The 14,318-nt window shown below is 71.0% G+C and overlaps 1 protein-coding gene across 2 annotated transcripts in view; it reads left to right on the forward strand.

Moving 5' to 3' along the window:
* The window catches only part of AHDC1 (AT-hook DNA binding motif containing 1), a 49,610-nt gene continuing 35,292 nt past the window's right edge, over positions 1-14,318 (forward strand). The window contains exon 1 of one of the 2 annotated variants that reach the window (XM_067311509.1): positions 1-164. In XM_067311509.1, the coding sequence (XP_067167610.1) occupies positions 29-164 (136 nt within the window). In that variant the 5' untranslated portion in view covers positions 1-28. Of the gene's footprint in view, positions 165-5,339; positions 5,357-14,318 lie in introns of those variants that run through there. The other variant, XM_067311511.1, reaches the window with a different exon arrangement.

A 14,318-nucleotide genomic window follows, 5' to 3' on the forward strand; every position in this document is an offset into this window, starting at 1 on the left:
AGGAGAATGTGAGCAGGAGGCGCTGGAAATGCTCTCGTTGAAGGTGGCGAGCGGTGCCGAGGGCTCCGTGACTCTCGCTGGCGGCCAGGACTCAGCCCCGCCGGACGACAGGAGCCTCCCCAAGCGGGCGGGCTCCGAGGGGCTCGGCGCGCAGCAGCCGGCGGGTGAGTAGCGCCCGCGGGGCCCCGGCGCCGCCTTTGTGCGCCCGCGGCGCCCCCCCGGGGCTGGGGCCGGGGAGGGGCCGCGCTTGGGTTGGGGTTGGGGCTGGGGTTGGGGTTGGGGCTGGGGGGGGGTCGCGGTGCGGCCGGCCGCGGTGCGGGGACGTGGTGGTGGCGGTGGTGGTGGTGGTGGTGGAGGGGGGGGTCGCCGCCGCCGCCGCCGCCGCCGCCTCCTCCTCCTGCTGCCTCCTTGCCAGGCGCGCTGAAGTTGCGCGGCGAGTTGTTCCCAAATTGCCGGAGTTTCCCGGCGCTCGGGGCGGTGCTGCGGGGCCGCGGCGGGGGCGGGCGGGGGGGCGCGCGGAGGGAGGGGGGGAGGGGGGGGGGGGACGCGCGCAGCGGCGGGACCTGCGCGGCCGCGGCGCCGCTTCGCTCGAGCCGAGCTGCCCCCGGCCGCGGGGCGCGGAGGGCCGCGGTTTGCGAAGAGTTCTCCCGCCTCCCCCGACCTTCCTCCCCCCCGTCCTCCTCCTCCTCCTCCTCCTCCTCCTCCTCCAGCCGCTCCCCCCCCCATGTGAAAGCGCTGAGTGACAGCTGTCAGACCCGGCTCTGTCCACTAGAAGGCAGGCAGCCGTCGGAAGGAAACATGTCAACAAAATTTGGGGATTAGGCTTTGCCAGCCGGGGGGGGGGGAGGGGGACAAGGGCACATCCACCCCCGGAAGGCAGCGGGGGGGCTGCAGGAGGCGGCGGGGCGGGGGGGCGCCGCGGCCGCCTGCCCGCGGGGTTCGCCCCGGCGCTGCCCACCCCTCGCCGCCAACTTGCCCACTTTGGAGACGCTGCTGGGGCGCCTTTGCCTTCCGCAGGGCTCGCCGGAGCGTTCAGCACTTCTTTCCCTTTTATTCCAGCCTCCCCCCCCCTCCCCGCTCCCTCCCCGAATTGTTTTTATCGATCAGCTGATTTAAATCCCCTTGGCGTCCGGGCTCTGCCCCTCGGTGCTTGCACGGCGTGCTCGAATTGGGGGGAGGTCGGAGTCTCCGGTGCTTTTGCATGGGTTGGAGTCGCCCTGCTCGCTTAGGCTAACGCCAGCCCCCCCGTGCAGCCCCTAAAAACCCCGGGGAGGCATTTGCCCGTCGAGGGAGGCCCCGACGGCCGAGGCAGGTGGAGGAGCCTCGGTGGCTGCTTGTTTATTTGCAGTGGGAGGAACTGGCCCCGGCCGCGACCAGGTGGCCTTGTGCATAAAGCGACTTGGCCCGTTGCTGTGAGAACAGCGACCAAAAGCCACAGTCTGAGCTCATTGTGTGCTGGTGCGAACCCCGGCGCGCGGTGGAGTCACTCCAGATTTATCCTGGCGTGATAGAGAGCAGAAGCGAGCCCCGAGGGCTCGGGCACGGATCCTGCCGAACGCTTTCGGCAGCGCGTGCTGGCCGAGCGCTGCCGAATCGGGGCCCCCGGGCCTCCCCCCCCCCAGGTGTCCCCTTACACTGGCTCTCCTGCTGGTCTCAGGAATTTGCAGAGGAGGGTGGTGGTGGTGGTGGGGAGGGGAGGAGGGGGGGGGGCTGGAGAAGGGATGGCGCGGAGCCAAATTCCGCTCTGCCATGTCTCTGTAACCTGAATAGGCCAACTCCATCCCTGGTGCGAGTCCCCCGTGGCTCCGCCGCAGTCCAATGCAGTTTAGGGCGGGAGGTGGCTTTGCGCCCGGCTGCCCCGGCTCGCGCTTTCCGCCGCCCCTCGTACCCAGCCGGAGCCCGCGCTGGCCGGCGAGCGGCCGCCGAGGCCCCCGCGCGCCCGCCGCTCCACTCCGCTCCGCTCCGCTGCTGGGAACGGCGCTGCCACGCTGATCCGGGAGGAGGTGGAGACGGCGAGGCGGGCGCGGGGGGGGGGGGAGAGGGCTTGCCCGTCGGAGGGGAAGGGCTGGCACCGTGGCGGGGACGGGGTAGCCAAGGACACGCCGGGAGCCGGAGGCTGGTGGCAGAGAAGCGATGGAAAGCCGTGGAAGGTTATAGGAAGCCGGAGGGGGGGCCGGTTCGCGGGAGGCATTGCCCTGGCCTCCTTAGAGGAGGCAGCAGAGACCCGGGGCAGGCTATTTCTGCTGAGATCCCGAGGAAAGCTCTGGGAGAATTGTGGGCTGCTATAAATAGTGTGTGTCAGCCGAGTGGAAACAGGGCCTTGAAATGCTCCTGCTATTCTCCCGAGTGCTTGGAAGCAGCTCTTGGTAAACAGGGCAGCGGTGGGGAGGGCTGTTTCCTACTTCCGGGCTTGTAACGCGATCGTGTTTTGGGGGGGGGGAGCGGGGGGGGCTTTGCCTGGATGCAGCCGTGCTCCCCGTGGGGCCGGCTCGCTGGATGCCGGCCGGTGGCTCTGGCTGCGCGGTGGAGATCCACCCCCCCCCCCGTCCTCCCTCCCTCCCTCCCTCCCGCCCGGGCCGCCAGGCGCTTTGCTCCGGGGCTGGGATGCGCCGCTGGGGCCGGCCGCAGTCCTGGGGGAGCGGGGCCAGGGGCAGGCTCTCGCGCTGCGAACGCCCTGCGGAAAGCGCGGGCGGCTGCGGAGCTGCCCCGGCTCACGGCGCAGGGACAGACAGCGGGGCGAAAATCTCCGGTTCTCCCTTTATTCCGCTCCGCCGCGCGTCCGTCAAGGTTGGACTTATTCCTGCTTTGCTGGGGTGGGGGGTGCAAGATGCACCGAGCAGCCCCTCGGCCCCGTGCGCGCGTCGGGGGCAGGTGTTGGACGCGCGGGGCTCCGGGGACGGGCCTGGGGGTGCCGCCGGCTTTGGCTCGCATAGGGGATGCGGTGACATTTGTGCAGGACGGCAAGGAAAACTCCTTCCCGACATGTGATGAGTTTGCGAGCGCTCTCCCGGAGCCGGCAGGGTGCGGCCCACCGGGAATGCGTTCCCCGGCGCGGTGCCTGGCGCGGACCTGCTGCTGGGCCACGGCCCCGGAAGGCTCGGCGGTCCCCATGCGCCGTGACGCCGCCGAGCTCGGCGTGCGGCAGCTCGCGCATGTGTGCGTGCGTTAATCGGCCGCGTTCCCAATGGGCCGGGACGACACCGTGCCCCGCTCCAGGCTCGTGCCGGGGCCTCGCACTGGGATCCTGCCGCGCGGTGGTGCATTGCACGGAGCGTTGCTTCCCCCGGAACACGTGCTCCGCCGTGGCGTTACCTCCCTCCGCACGGATGCGGGCGCCGGTATTTATCTTCTGCCGTAAAAGGTGGCTCGAAAGCCGCGTCGCTGTTTGGAAAGAGAAATAATAACGTGGAGGGGAAACAAATGCGACGCCTTTACGGTGCCCGCTGTGAGTTTTTAACGTGATGCATTAGGGGCGCCGTGGCGCAAAGGGACCTGACGCGCTCGCGGCGTAATTTGCCATCGTAAAGCGAAGCAGCCCGGAGTTCACCAGGGCCAAGGCCACACGGAGGAGAAGAGCCAGCCGCGGGGAGCCGGGCCGCTCCAGGGGCCGGGCGCCCTGGGCGAAGGCTCGCGCCCGCCCGAGCCGTGCCGGAGCAGCAAAGCACGCAGCTCTGCGTGGGTGGGAAGGGGAGAGTGCGAGTCCGTTTCTCTCTCTCTCTCGCTCGCTCTTTTTTTTTCTTTTTTTTTTTTTTTTCCTCTCTGTGGGTTGAGCGTTGGGGCGACAGACAGGGAAAGTCTGAGCAATGGTCTCCGCGCTGGTGCTGTCTTCAATCACCGCGTCCCAGAATCCCTCGCGCTGGGCCTTCTAGGCACAAGGGCTTGCAGCGAAAATCGGCAGCTGCAGCTGCGAGTGAAAGCACAAGAGCCCGGCTGGCTCTTTGGCATCGGCAGGAGAGCGAAAAAGCTCGGGGAGGTGGCGGCGGCGGCGGCGGCGGCGGCGGCGGCGGGGGGAGAGCAATGTGCCCTGTGTTTTTTTTCCAGCCCTGCCACCGAGGGTTGTGTTTCAGAGCCGCGGTTCCCCGGCGCGGGAGGGGAGGGGGGTGCGGAGCGACGCCTCCGGGGATCTCATTAAATCCGCCACCCCCCCCCCTTCCCCTCCCTGTCGCCGCCGGATCCGGCGGGAAGGAGGGGAGGGCCGTGCTGGGAGGAGCGGGCTGGCAAAGCGGCTGCCCCCGGGGGGGCACGGGCCGCAGCCCCGGGGGCTCACCTGTTGGAGCACGCCGGAGGTTCGCGTGCCGGCGGGGCCGAATCCCGGGACCGGGAGGTGCGTGGCCGCCCGGCGCCACGGGATCGGCATGCACCGGGGCCGGGGACCAACGCCAATGCGGGGGCTCACGTGGCAAGGTGCAGGGAGCCGGGGGGGGGGACGGACACATGCGCCGTGGTATCGATCCTCTTGGAGGGAGAGCGCGCAGCTCTGGCATCCGCCGGCCCCAACCTCTGCCCTCCGCGCGGCTGAGCGAGCTGCGGGCGGAGGGAAGCCGCATCCCTCCGGCACGCAGCCGCCCCCGAGGCCCCGAGCCTCGCGCACGCTCCTCGCCTCCCGCTGACTTCAGCGCATCCATTTGGGCTCGGCGCCTGCAAATTCCTCGCAAAAACCTGGGCCTAAAATAATCTGGAGGAGGACGGAGCGCCTCGGGCGAGGGAGATGAGATCTTCAGCTGCCGGAGAGGGAGGCTGCTCCAGTGGAAGTCGGCGGGGCCGTGCCGCTCTCCTCCAGCTGCCGGCCCAGCTGGCCCCCGGGAATTTGCTGGGAATAAATCTCGCCCGACAAACTCGATGGCTTTGTTTGGGACGGGCTCGCCGGAGGAGCGGAGGGGAGGAAGGGCAGCGCACCTGGGCGGCCCGAGCGGGCGGCCCGGCGGCCCCGGCGGCCCGGCGGCGTGGGAGCGGGCTGGGGCTCAGTGGCTGAGGAGGGACAATAAATGCTTGGAGGGAGGCGCTGGGCGGGAGCTGTGTGAGAACCAGTTTGCGAGGTCCAGATTGGCAGCAGATCCTGAATCAGGAGGAGCTGCGAATCCATACGGCCCCTGCCGAGATCAGACAAGACGACAGCGACTCGGTTTGGGGGAAGAAATTGGAGGCGGGGGAAGCTTTTTTGCTGAAATGAAATTTGAACCCCAAAGTGGGAGGGAAGTGGAGGTGGGGGGCACGGCTCTCTCCACATGGTTATTACTGCTGTTTTCCACCCAGCTGAAAGGAGAATGTAGCTTAATATGGACCCGCGGGGAGGAGAAGCAAGCGGGAACGGGGATTTGTCAGGAGGGAGCTGGGAAACAGCGAGAGAAACCTAGAGGTGAGAGTGGACAGCGGATTAACCAGGGAGGTGTTTGCAGCCCCGGAGAATAGGACGGAGCCGGGGCTGGAACAAGGAGCTTTTGTTCGTGGCGAGCCGGGGGCCGGACCCGGCGCCCCCCCCCCCCGGGCCCGCTGCCTTGGGCAGAGGTCGGGAAGCCGGCTCGGATGTGGGGAAGCCGGATGGTTTCTGGGGCCGGTTTTCCCGGCGGGGTCCCGGCGCTGGCAGGGTGACAGGTAGCGGGAAGAGCCCCGGAGCAGCTCGGTCCTCAGTGGCTCCGGGGAGGGGGGACAGGCCAGGAGCGGTGGCGGAGGGGAGGGCAGCCGCGGGGGATAATCGCAGGTGAGGCGGGAAGAGGAACGGGATGAGGCCGGGAGGGGGGGGGAGCCGCCGGCCAGCGCGCGGGCTGCATCCCGGGGGGCGGCGGGAGAGGAGCGAGCGTCGTGCGGGCTGCAGGGCGGCGGGCAGCGGGCTCGCCTCGTCCCGCGGGCGCCGGGCAGACCTCGGGCACCCGGGCGAGGGGACGGGGCGGCCCGGCTGCCGTCGTCCCTTTGCCGTCTGGCAAGGAGACCCCCCCCCCCCCCGCGCTGTTTGCAGCCCTGCTGTTCCCTCCCCATCCCCCCGTTCCCACCTCGGCTCCTCTCGGATGCTTCAGCCGCGGCGATGCCCTAAAGGCGGCAGAAGCACCTTAGCAAGCGCACACGAAATATGTGAACGCGCCCCGGTGGCTTTGGGGGCTGGCGGCTGCTCTCGCCCTTCCCCGGCCCTGACCCCGCGGCGAGGCGGGTGCTGGCAGCCCGCGCGCGCTCTGCCCCCGGCCCCAGCAGCCCCCCAATTCGGGGGGCACCCACGGGGGGGGGGTCTCCCCGTGGGCATGCGGTGCCAGCTGGGCAGTGGGCACGCTGACGGCCATCCGGCACCTTTGCACAGCCCGGGAGCTCAGCTCACCCGCGCCCGGACCCCCCTCGCCTTCATCCCCGCGCCCTCGTCTTCCTCCCCGGTGCCCCTGCGCGGAGCACCCTGCGGCCGCCCGGCTCCCCTCCCCTCCCCGGCATTCCTCGGCAGTGAAACACCAGAGCTGGCAGGGCGCTCACGCTTTCCCTGGCCGGCTCCGCTCCGACTCCCGAACAAAGCCGCCTGCCTTTCCCGGGAGCCAGGCCCGAAACGGCGGAGGCGGGCGGCAGCGGCGGCGCGGGGGGCTGCAGGCGTGCGGGGCCACCCCGGTCCCCGCGTGGGGCAGCTGCCGGCACCCGCCGGCACCCAAGGTCCCGTGTCCCGGGTGGGATGCCGGAGCGCCCCGCTGGTGTCTCCGCTCGCTGCCCCGGGGCGAGCCGGGCTCCGCGCGTCTTCTTGGGACCCAGCCTGGCGGGGAGCTGCCGGAGGCAGCCCGGACCCTGGCACAGCTCACCCGCCGGCCGAGCCCCGGCCGGGCTTTTCCCTGCCCGCCGCGAGATGGCCAGCGCATTGCTATGGAAACCGAGCCCCGGAGAGGTCCGGCTCGGCCCTGGCTCGGCCCCGGCTCGGCCTCGGCTCCCCTTCCCGCACCCGGCCCTGCCGCCCCGGTCGGGCTCCGTGGGAGTCCTGCAGCGGTGCCTTCTCCCGCCTCGTCCCACAGCCGGCACCCGTGCCACCGAGCCAGGGCAATGCCGCGACGCCAGCTCCCGGCGGGCCCTCGCCGAGGGCTTCGGCTCGCCGGCACCGGGCCGCCTTCCCAAAGTCCGATCCCTCGCAGCCGAACAAAGCTCTCCCCTCCCCATCCGCCCCCGGTGAAGCAGGCCCCTGTCGGAGCGCAGTCCCCGACAGCGAAGGTTATTTTAATGGATGCATTACTTTAAACGAACCCTCCGCCATCTGTTCCACCCCCTAATTACGCATGCAAAAAAAGCCCATCTCACAGCCAGCGCAGGAGAAAGTAAAGATATAAGTGATTTAAATGCATGTATCCACAGCTCCGCTAGCAGCTGGGATGGGCTTAGCTCCACTCCTTCCTCCTGGCTGCCAGGCAAATGGTGCAAGTTGCAGGGGAAGGAGGGAGAGCGATGAGTCTCCCGGGCTCGGCGGTGGCGCCTGCTGCGGCCTCTCGCCGCGCCGGCAGGTTAGCGTCGGCCCTGGGTTGCAATCCTCGCCGGAGCCCCCGGAGCGCCGCTCCGGCGCGGTGCACGGCGGGGGCTCGGCGCGGGGCTGCGAGGTCCGGAGCGAGCGACCCGGCGCCCAGTTGCATTTCGGTTTGCTCGTGTTTGGCGACGTCTCCGCCGGCGGCTCGCGGTGCCGGGTCTGGACGCGTGCGCGGGCGCGTGCCCGCTCCGGGCGGCGGCGGGGGCTCGCGCGAGGGCACCGGGGAGGGGGCGGCATGCAGTGCAAGGAAGGCAGCGTGAAGCAGCTCCCCAAAGGGAGACGATCCATAGGGATTTGCAAATCCCCCTTTTTGAGTCAGCCTCCCGGTTTCGCAGAGTCTGGCCCGTGCCGGGGGCTGCGAGATGGCGGGGCCGGGGCTGCAGCGGGGGGTTTCCGCGCGTGCGGGGGCGCAGGGTCCGGTTAGGAGGCAACGCTCTCCGCTCCCCGTCCCGTCCCCGGGGCTCCCCTGGGCCAGCGTGACTCAGTTTCCCCCATTCCCATCACAGCACCGCCGAGACCCGCTCCCCCGTGCCGCCGGGCAAGGGGTGGGCTGGGATTTGGACGCGGAATGGGGGCGCGGGCAGCTCCCCCTCGCCCGGCGCCTCGCTCCGCGCCTGACTGCAGCAGATGCGCCGGCGCTGCGGGAAGAGGGAATTAAGTTGGGCTGGAGGAATTTCCAAGATTGCTGCAGGCCTGAGGGGCTGCGATGCCCCCGCGGAGACGGGCAGTCATGCAGAATTAATCCTCTCGGCAGCCCGGCTCGGCCGCAGCCGGCGCAGAGCTCGGTGAGAGCGCGGGGGGGGGCGACGCTGGGGCGGGGGGGGGGGGGCGGCCGGCCCCGGCGCCTCGCGCCCCGCGTGCAAAATCCGGCGTGGAAAACGAAAGCCGCGGGCGAGCCCGGCGGCGGGACGCGGAGCGGGGAGGCCGAAGGAAGGACCCGTGTGCCGGGGCAAACGCAGCCCGGGGGAGCGAGCCGGGGGGCCGCATCCTGCCCGGCAGCTGCTGCTGAGCCCTTTGCTCCTCTGTTTTATAAATAATGCAGCACCCAGGCAGCTTGGCAGAGCCGCGCCAGCATCGCCGGAGCTTGCGGCACCGGGTGGCCGCGTGGGACCCCGGGGCGCTCGGTGGCCCCGTCGGGGCCACCGAGCGCCCCGGGGTCCCACGCGGCCCCCATGCACCGGGGGTCCCGGGGTGCCCCCATGCGTGGAGCCCTCCCCGCGGCGGTGGCGCCGAGGCGCAGCTTGCAAGGTTACCATGGCGACCTGCCGGCGCTAACGAACCCGAGTAAACATTAACGAGGGAGAGCCCCGCGTGGGGCCGGGACGCCCGGGGATCCAGGTGTCCTGGGGCCCTTCCGTGCCGCGGGAGCATCTCCCCCACCCAGATGCCTAGATTCCCCTCCCCCCCCCCGGGCGCTGCGTGAGGCCGTGCTGGAATAGCCGGACCAGGAGGTGTGTGCCCGGGCTCCGTTCCCGGCACGCAGACCGCTCCTAGGTGCCGAGGTTGGGGCTGGGAGAGGTGTGCCGGGGGCAGGACGCCTGGGCCCTCTCCCTGGCATGGGGGGTGCCCGCGCTGGGAAAGTCCTGGCCCCGGGAATCCAGGCATCCGGGGCCAGCGCGGAGGCAAAGCCCGGCCATGGCCCCCCACCACCCGTGGTTGCTCGCTCCCTGTGTCCCTCCCTGTCCCCCAGCATGGCCATCCCGGCCTCCGACCCGGAGCAGGCACCGGCAGCCCCCGCCGTGCCACGGGGTGCAGCGGCAGCGTGGGCCCCGCGCCCCTTGCAGGCGTCCGGAGGCCCCGCGGCGACGGCGCGGCTCATTAGAGGCGCCAGTGCAGGTGCCCCGGGTACCTTCCTCCCTCCCGGAGGGCTGCTAATGAGCGTCGGCTAACGAGCGCTCGGGCTCAGCGCTGCGCCCGCTCGCTCCTCCCCGGCCCGGGGAAGAGGCTTGATTGGCGCGCGGGCAGCTGGGAGCTGCGTGCAGGCACCTTTTCGGCGAGGGGGGAACGGCAGCGGCTTTAACGGGGGAGGCTTAACGAGGCAGCGGGTTGCACCAGGCCTGCACTGTCCGCGCCGTCCCTCTCCGGTGCACGAGGGTGCACGAGGTGCACAAGCGTGCATGAGGTGCACAAGGGTGCACAAGCGTGCACGAGGGTGCACGAGGGTGCAAGAGCCGTCGTGCCCACCCAGTGCCGGGAGCGCGGTGCCGGCGCCCGCGGCCGAGCCCCGCCGGTTACCCCCCGGCCTCGTGGCCCCATTGCCTGCCAGCCCCGATGCCGGGGCCGCGGCGCCAAGGCTCCCTGCCAGCAGCCTGCCAGCAGTCGCCTGATTCCTCCCGGCGCATCCGCCTTGCCGCTTGCACCTGATTAGCCTCGGGAGCCTCTGTGCTTTCGCCGGCGGCTCTGCAAAATAAATCCCTTCCCCTGCGTTTCCCTCTCCGCCGGCGAGTGGGGCGGGTGGAGGGGCAACGGGTGCTGTCCGTGGGTGTGATGCTGCTTGCCTCAGTTTCCCCCCAAATTGTTATCTTCCCCCCCTCCCGCAAACCTGGACCGTGGAGAGGCGCGCAGGGATTTGAGCATGGCCCTGCAGGGCTTTCAGCCCCCCGGCGCGGTTGCACCCGCTTTCCGTGCCGCCCTCCCACACGGGAAGGGTGGGGAGACCCTCCCCATCTTCCCGGCCTGGGTATGGATCCGGCTGCCGTTGGCCCCTGGCACAGCTGCATCCTCCTGCTTCTCCCTGTGGCTTTCCCCGATCCGCGCCGGGGGCACCAGGGCCCCATCACCCCTCGGCTGCCGCTAGCGCCCGGTGCAGGGCGTCACGCCGCGGGCGCCTGCTGCACCGTGCCTCGGTTTCCCTCCCCGCAGCCCGGGGCGGGCGGCGCAGGGGGACGGGCGGCGAGGGGGGTTTGGGAGAGGGCTCGTCGCCGGCTCGCCTCCTTCCTTCCCTGCCCGGACAGTTTAATCTCCTGCCAAACCTGCTTTTCCTGCAGGGCAGTTCTGCGCCCTGCGACCGACCGACCGACCGCGGGGGACCCGGGCGTCCCCGGCGCGCCTCCCCCCGGCGCCGGCCGTGCCACCGGCAGGGCCATCGATCGCTCCTCAGCTGCGTCCCCCCCTCCCCGCCCGAGGAAGCCCTAATCCTCGGTGACACGGTGCCCATCTCCGCGGTGGCTAATTGCAGTGTCCCCAGCTGAGGATTATGGTTTAAAGTGGGGAAGGAGCAGCAGGAGCAGATGAGCTCCTAAGCAACAAAGCTCCCGTTTTCCTGCGAGCGACTTTTATTAGGAGTATAATTAAAAGCTGACAGGAGGGAAAAATCGCAGGGAGGATTGGGCCGGAGGCCGGGGCGAGGGAGGGAGCCGCCCCGTGCCACGCGGAAGGGTTTCGGGGTGTCCCGGGAGTTTCCAAACCCCGGACGGACCCCAAACCTTCGCCCTGCCCTTGCCACTGGGCATCGGAGCGGGGCAGCCGGCTCATGGCCTGCCAGGATGGCACGGGAGCCCACGGGCCATCACGGCAGGCGCGAGCCGCTTGCCCACTCCGCGGGGACGGGACCCGGGCGTCCTGCCTGGCAGCCCCCCGCGCCGACCGCAAGATTTCTCCCCGCCGCGCCGCGCCGCGCTGGCAGGGCAGGAGGCAGCGAGGTGCTCGGCTGGCGGAGGAAATCCAAACTCGGCCCCTATGAAAGGGGCTTTGTGTGCCCGGGAAGGAGCCGGCCGCCTCCTCCTCCTCGTCCTCCTCGTCCTCCTCCTCCTCCTGCCGGCCGGCTCCCAGATCTGCCGCGGGGCCACGTTTCCCGCTGCCAGCCGGGGCCGAGCCACGACTCCGGGCACCCGGGCAAGGGGCTTTGCGCAGCCCCCGTGCAGGGTCGCGGGAGAGCGTGCATGTGTGCAGGTGCCTCCAAAAAGGGGGTCGGCGCGGCGCTGTTATCTGCTCCCGCAGCACAGCTGGGCACGGGCTGCTTAACACCGGTTCAAAGTGCATTTTGAGCCGGGGCAGAGACCGGAGCGCCAGGCGATGCCATTGGTGCCGCGGGGAAACCGAGGCCCGGGGCGGCGCGGCGGGGTCCCGGCTTGCGGGGGCAAACCGCGGTCTCGGCCGGCTGCTGCCCAGGGCCTTCGCCCCGTCCCGCTGTGCCCCGTCCCCGCCGGAGGCGCCCCGCTCGCCCCGCGCGCTCTCCGGCACGGTTTGGCCTGGGACAAACCCGCGTCGGGTGCAGGGAGCTGCCGCCCGCCGGGCGTTGCGCCCCCGGGGGCTTCGGCCGGCGCTGGGTGCGCAGTGCACGGCCGTCCTGCGCGTGTCCCCCGGCAGCACCGCGCCGTCGCAGCCGGAGCGGAGAGGAGGGTCGAGGCCGGCTGCGTCCCCCGCGCACTGTGCCCGGCTCACCGCGGCGCTGGCAGCCGGCGCCGGGGTTGTTCTCTGCCTGGACAGGAAGACGAATGAATTCCATTACGGGATCGCGATTTTATTCCACGTGTCAGGGAGCCCGAGATTAACTTGCTCACCGGGCTGTGACAAACCCAGGCGGCCGCGTGCACGCGCCCGGGCGCCGGGGCCTCGCGCGCGCCCCGGGCCCGCGGCCTCCCGCAGAGCCCTCCGTGCCCTCCGCCGGCCCCGAAGGGCAGGCGGCGACGGGCGCAGCCTCGCGCCTCTCCCCGGCCCTCCGGCTGGCCCTGGGTGGTCCCCGCTCTTAGAGGTCCCTCGGCCACCCGAGGACGCCGGTGTTTCAGCTGAGCCTAATCCCGCGAAGAGCAAAGCGCCCTCCCAGGCGGGACGAGCCCCCCCGGCGCCCCCTTCCCCGCTAGGGCCCTGCAAAAAAAAAAACGGGGTTCGGAGCGACGCGAAAGCGGGGCGCGCCGACCGGGGCGGGCTGGCGGAGCGAGGGGCTCTGCGCATTCCTCTTCTTGGGGCAGTCGCCTTCGAAACCTCTCCGGGGACGGAGGCAGCGGGCAGCTGTAGCAAACAACCGGAGGGCTCTGCTGATGCCTGCGCCGGGCGCTGCGGGCCAGCGGCTGGGGGGGGGCGGTTTGGGGGGGACGGCTCCCCGCCGGCGCTGGGTCCGCGGGAAGGGGACCCGGGCGCATCTCCGGTGCCACAGCGCGCCGCCTCCCATCCCCGCAGGAGTCGGGGCGAGGGCTTTTCCCCTGCGCCCCCCTCTCCCGTGGGTCCCGGCGGGGGGGGTGCAGTGGGGATGCTCCAACCCCCCCTGCTCGTGGGGGTGACGGGGCTGGGCGTCCCCCCAGCGTGCCACGGGCACCGGCACCCCGTCGCCATCAGCACGGCGAAGAAGGGTGCAGCCGAGCTGCGCGCGGCCCCGGCAAAACCGTGGGGGCCGAGGGGGCCTCGATCCCCCCCCCAAAACGGAGGAAAACGCCCGGCGCCGCTCGCACGCCCCACGGCGAGGGCAGCGGGCAGGGCCTGGCCACGACGGTGGCGGGGGGTTCGCCGGCCCCGCGGCTCGGGCGGGATGCCGCGTCCTGGAATGCGCGGTGGAGCCGTCCCGGGAAGATCAAGGGTGCGCGCGGAGCCGCGGGAGCTCGGCGCGGCGCCGGGGGCCGCCGGGGCCCAGCTCCGCGGCGGCCGGGCTGCGCGGCGAAGGTCAGACTTGGCCAGATGCAGCCGCTCCACCCTCCTCCGGCGCTTTGCACATTAATGCAAATGCACTGGCCTGAGTGGTTCATTAGCAGCATGTGGAATGGAATAATGCATCCGCATCCCATTAGCCTAATGAAAAAAAGGGAGCCGGCACCTGGAACAAAGCTGCCGACTCTTGGCTAGTGCTCTGGCGTGGCCGCGCCGGGCCGCCGGCCCCCGCTGCCCTCCCCTCCCCGGCCACCCGCCCTGCTCCTCCCGGCCGCCGGGGCCGCCTGCACCCGCAGCCCCCGGGGCCGGAGCGGGGAGAGGCGCTGCCGGTGCCGGTGCCGGCGGCGATGATGGCAATGGCGACGGCGACGGGGCAGCCCGGCCCGGCGGCGGCACCCGCGGGCGCCGCTGGGCAGGCGGCGGAGGCGGACGCAGCGATGTCCTCGCGTCTCCGGGGCCGGGAGCGCGGAGCCTGAAGGATTAGAGGAAACATTGCCAAACAAACCAGGCTGTGCCGGAACCAATTAGCCTCCAGCAGGCAGAGTTTCAGATGCTGTTATTTCTGCCTCTTCTCTTTCTCTGCCTCCTTCTGTCTTTCTCGCGCTCGCTCTTTTTCTCCCCTCGCCTCCCCGGCCCTCCCCATCCCCTCCTGCCCGCCCCCAGGATCTCTGCCGTCTCCATTCCTCTCCGTGTCGGAGCTTGTTTTGGGCACTGGCTTTGGAGTGAGTCATGCCGCGCGCGTAGGGGATTTTAAAAGCATTCTGCTGTCGCTGGGAGCCGGTTTGGGCTGCTCCGGCACTGTGGGTGGAGCGCCGCGCGCCGCAGACGGCCCTGGCCCGGGGAGCCAAAAATCCCCCGGCGCCCCCAGCCCCGGGCGCCCGGGGTCCCGCGGCCACCCCAGCCGGCGGCTGAGTCACAGGCGAAACTTTCGAGCCGTTGGCGCTTCCTCCGCGAGGCCCCCGGGCGAGGAAGTGGTCTGCCGGGGCGTCGAGGGCGCCGCGGTGGTGCCCCGCGTTCAGCGGCAGCCCGGGCGCGCGCGGGGGGGGGGAGCGTGGGAGTTTTCTGCCCCCCGCTTCCCGCGCCTCCGAGCACGACCCTCCCTGCCGGTCCGCAGCTGGCCCCGCTCCCCCCCCCCTCCTCCTCTTCCTCCCTCCTCCTCCTCCTCCTCCTCCTCCTCCTCCCCTCGCCTTGAGCTGTGCTGCTCGGGGACTGCAGCTCCCGTGGATCAGGAGGAGATTTAGGTCAAGCGCTCGACTGAGTCGAAACA

The sequence above is a fragment of the Apteryx mantelli genome, chromosome 27 (genome assembly GCF_036417845.1).
Source record: "Apteryx mantelli isolate bAptMan1 chromosome 27, bAptMan1.hap1, whole genome shotgun sequence".
NCBI lineage: Eukaryota > Metazoa > Chordata > Aves > Apterygiformes > Apterygidae > Apteryx > Apteryx mantelli.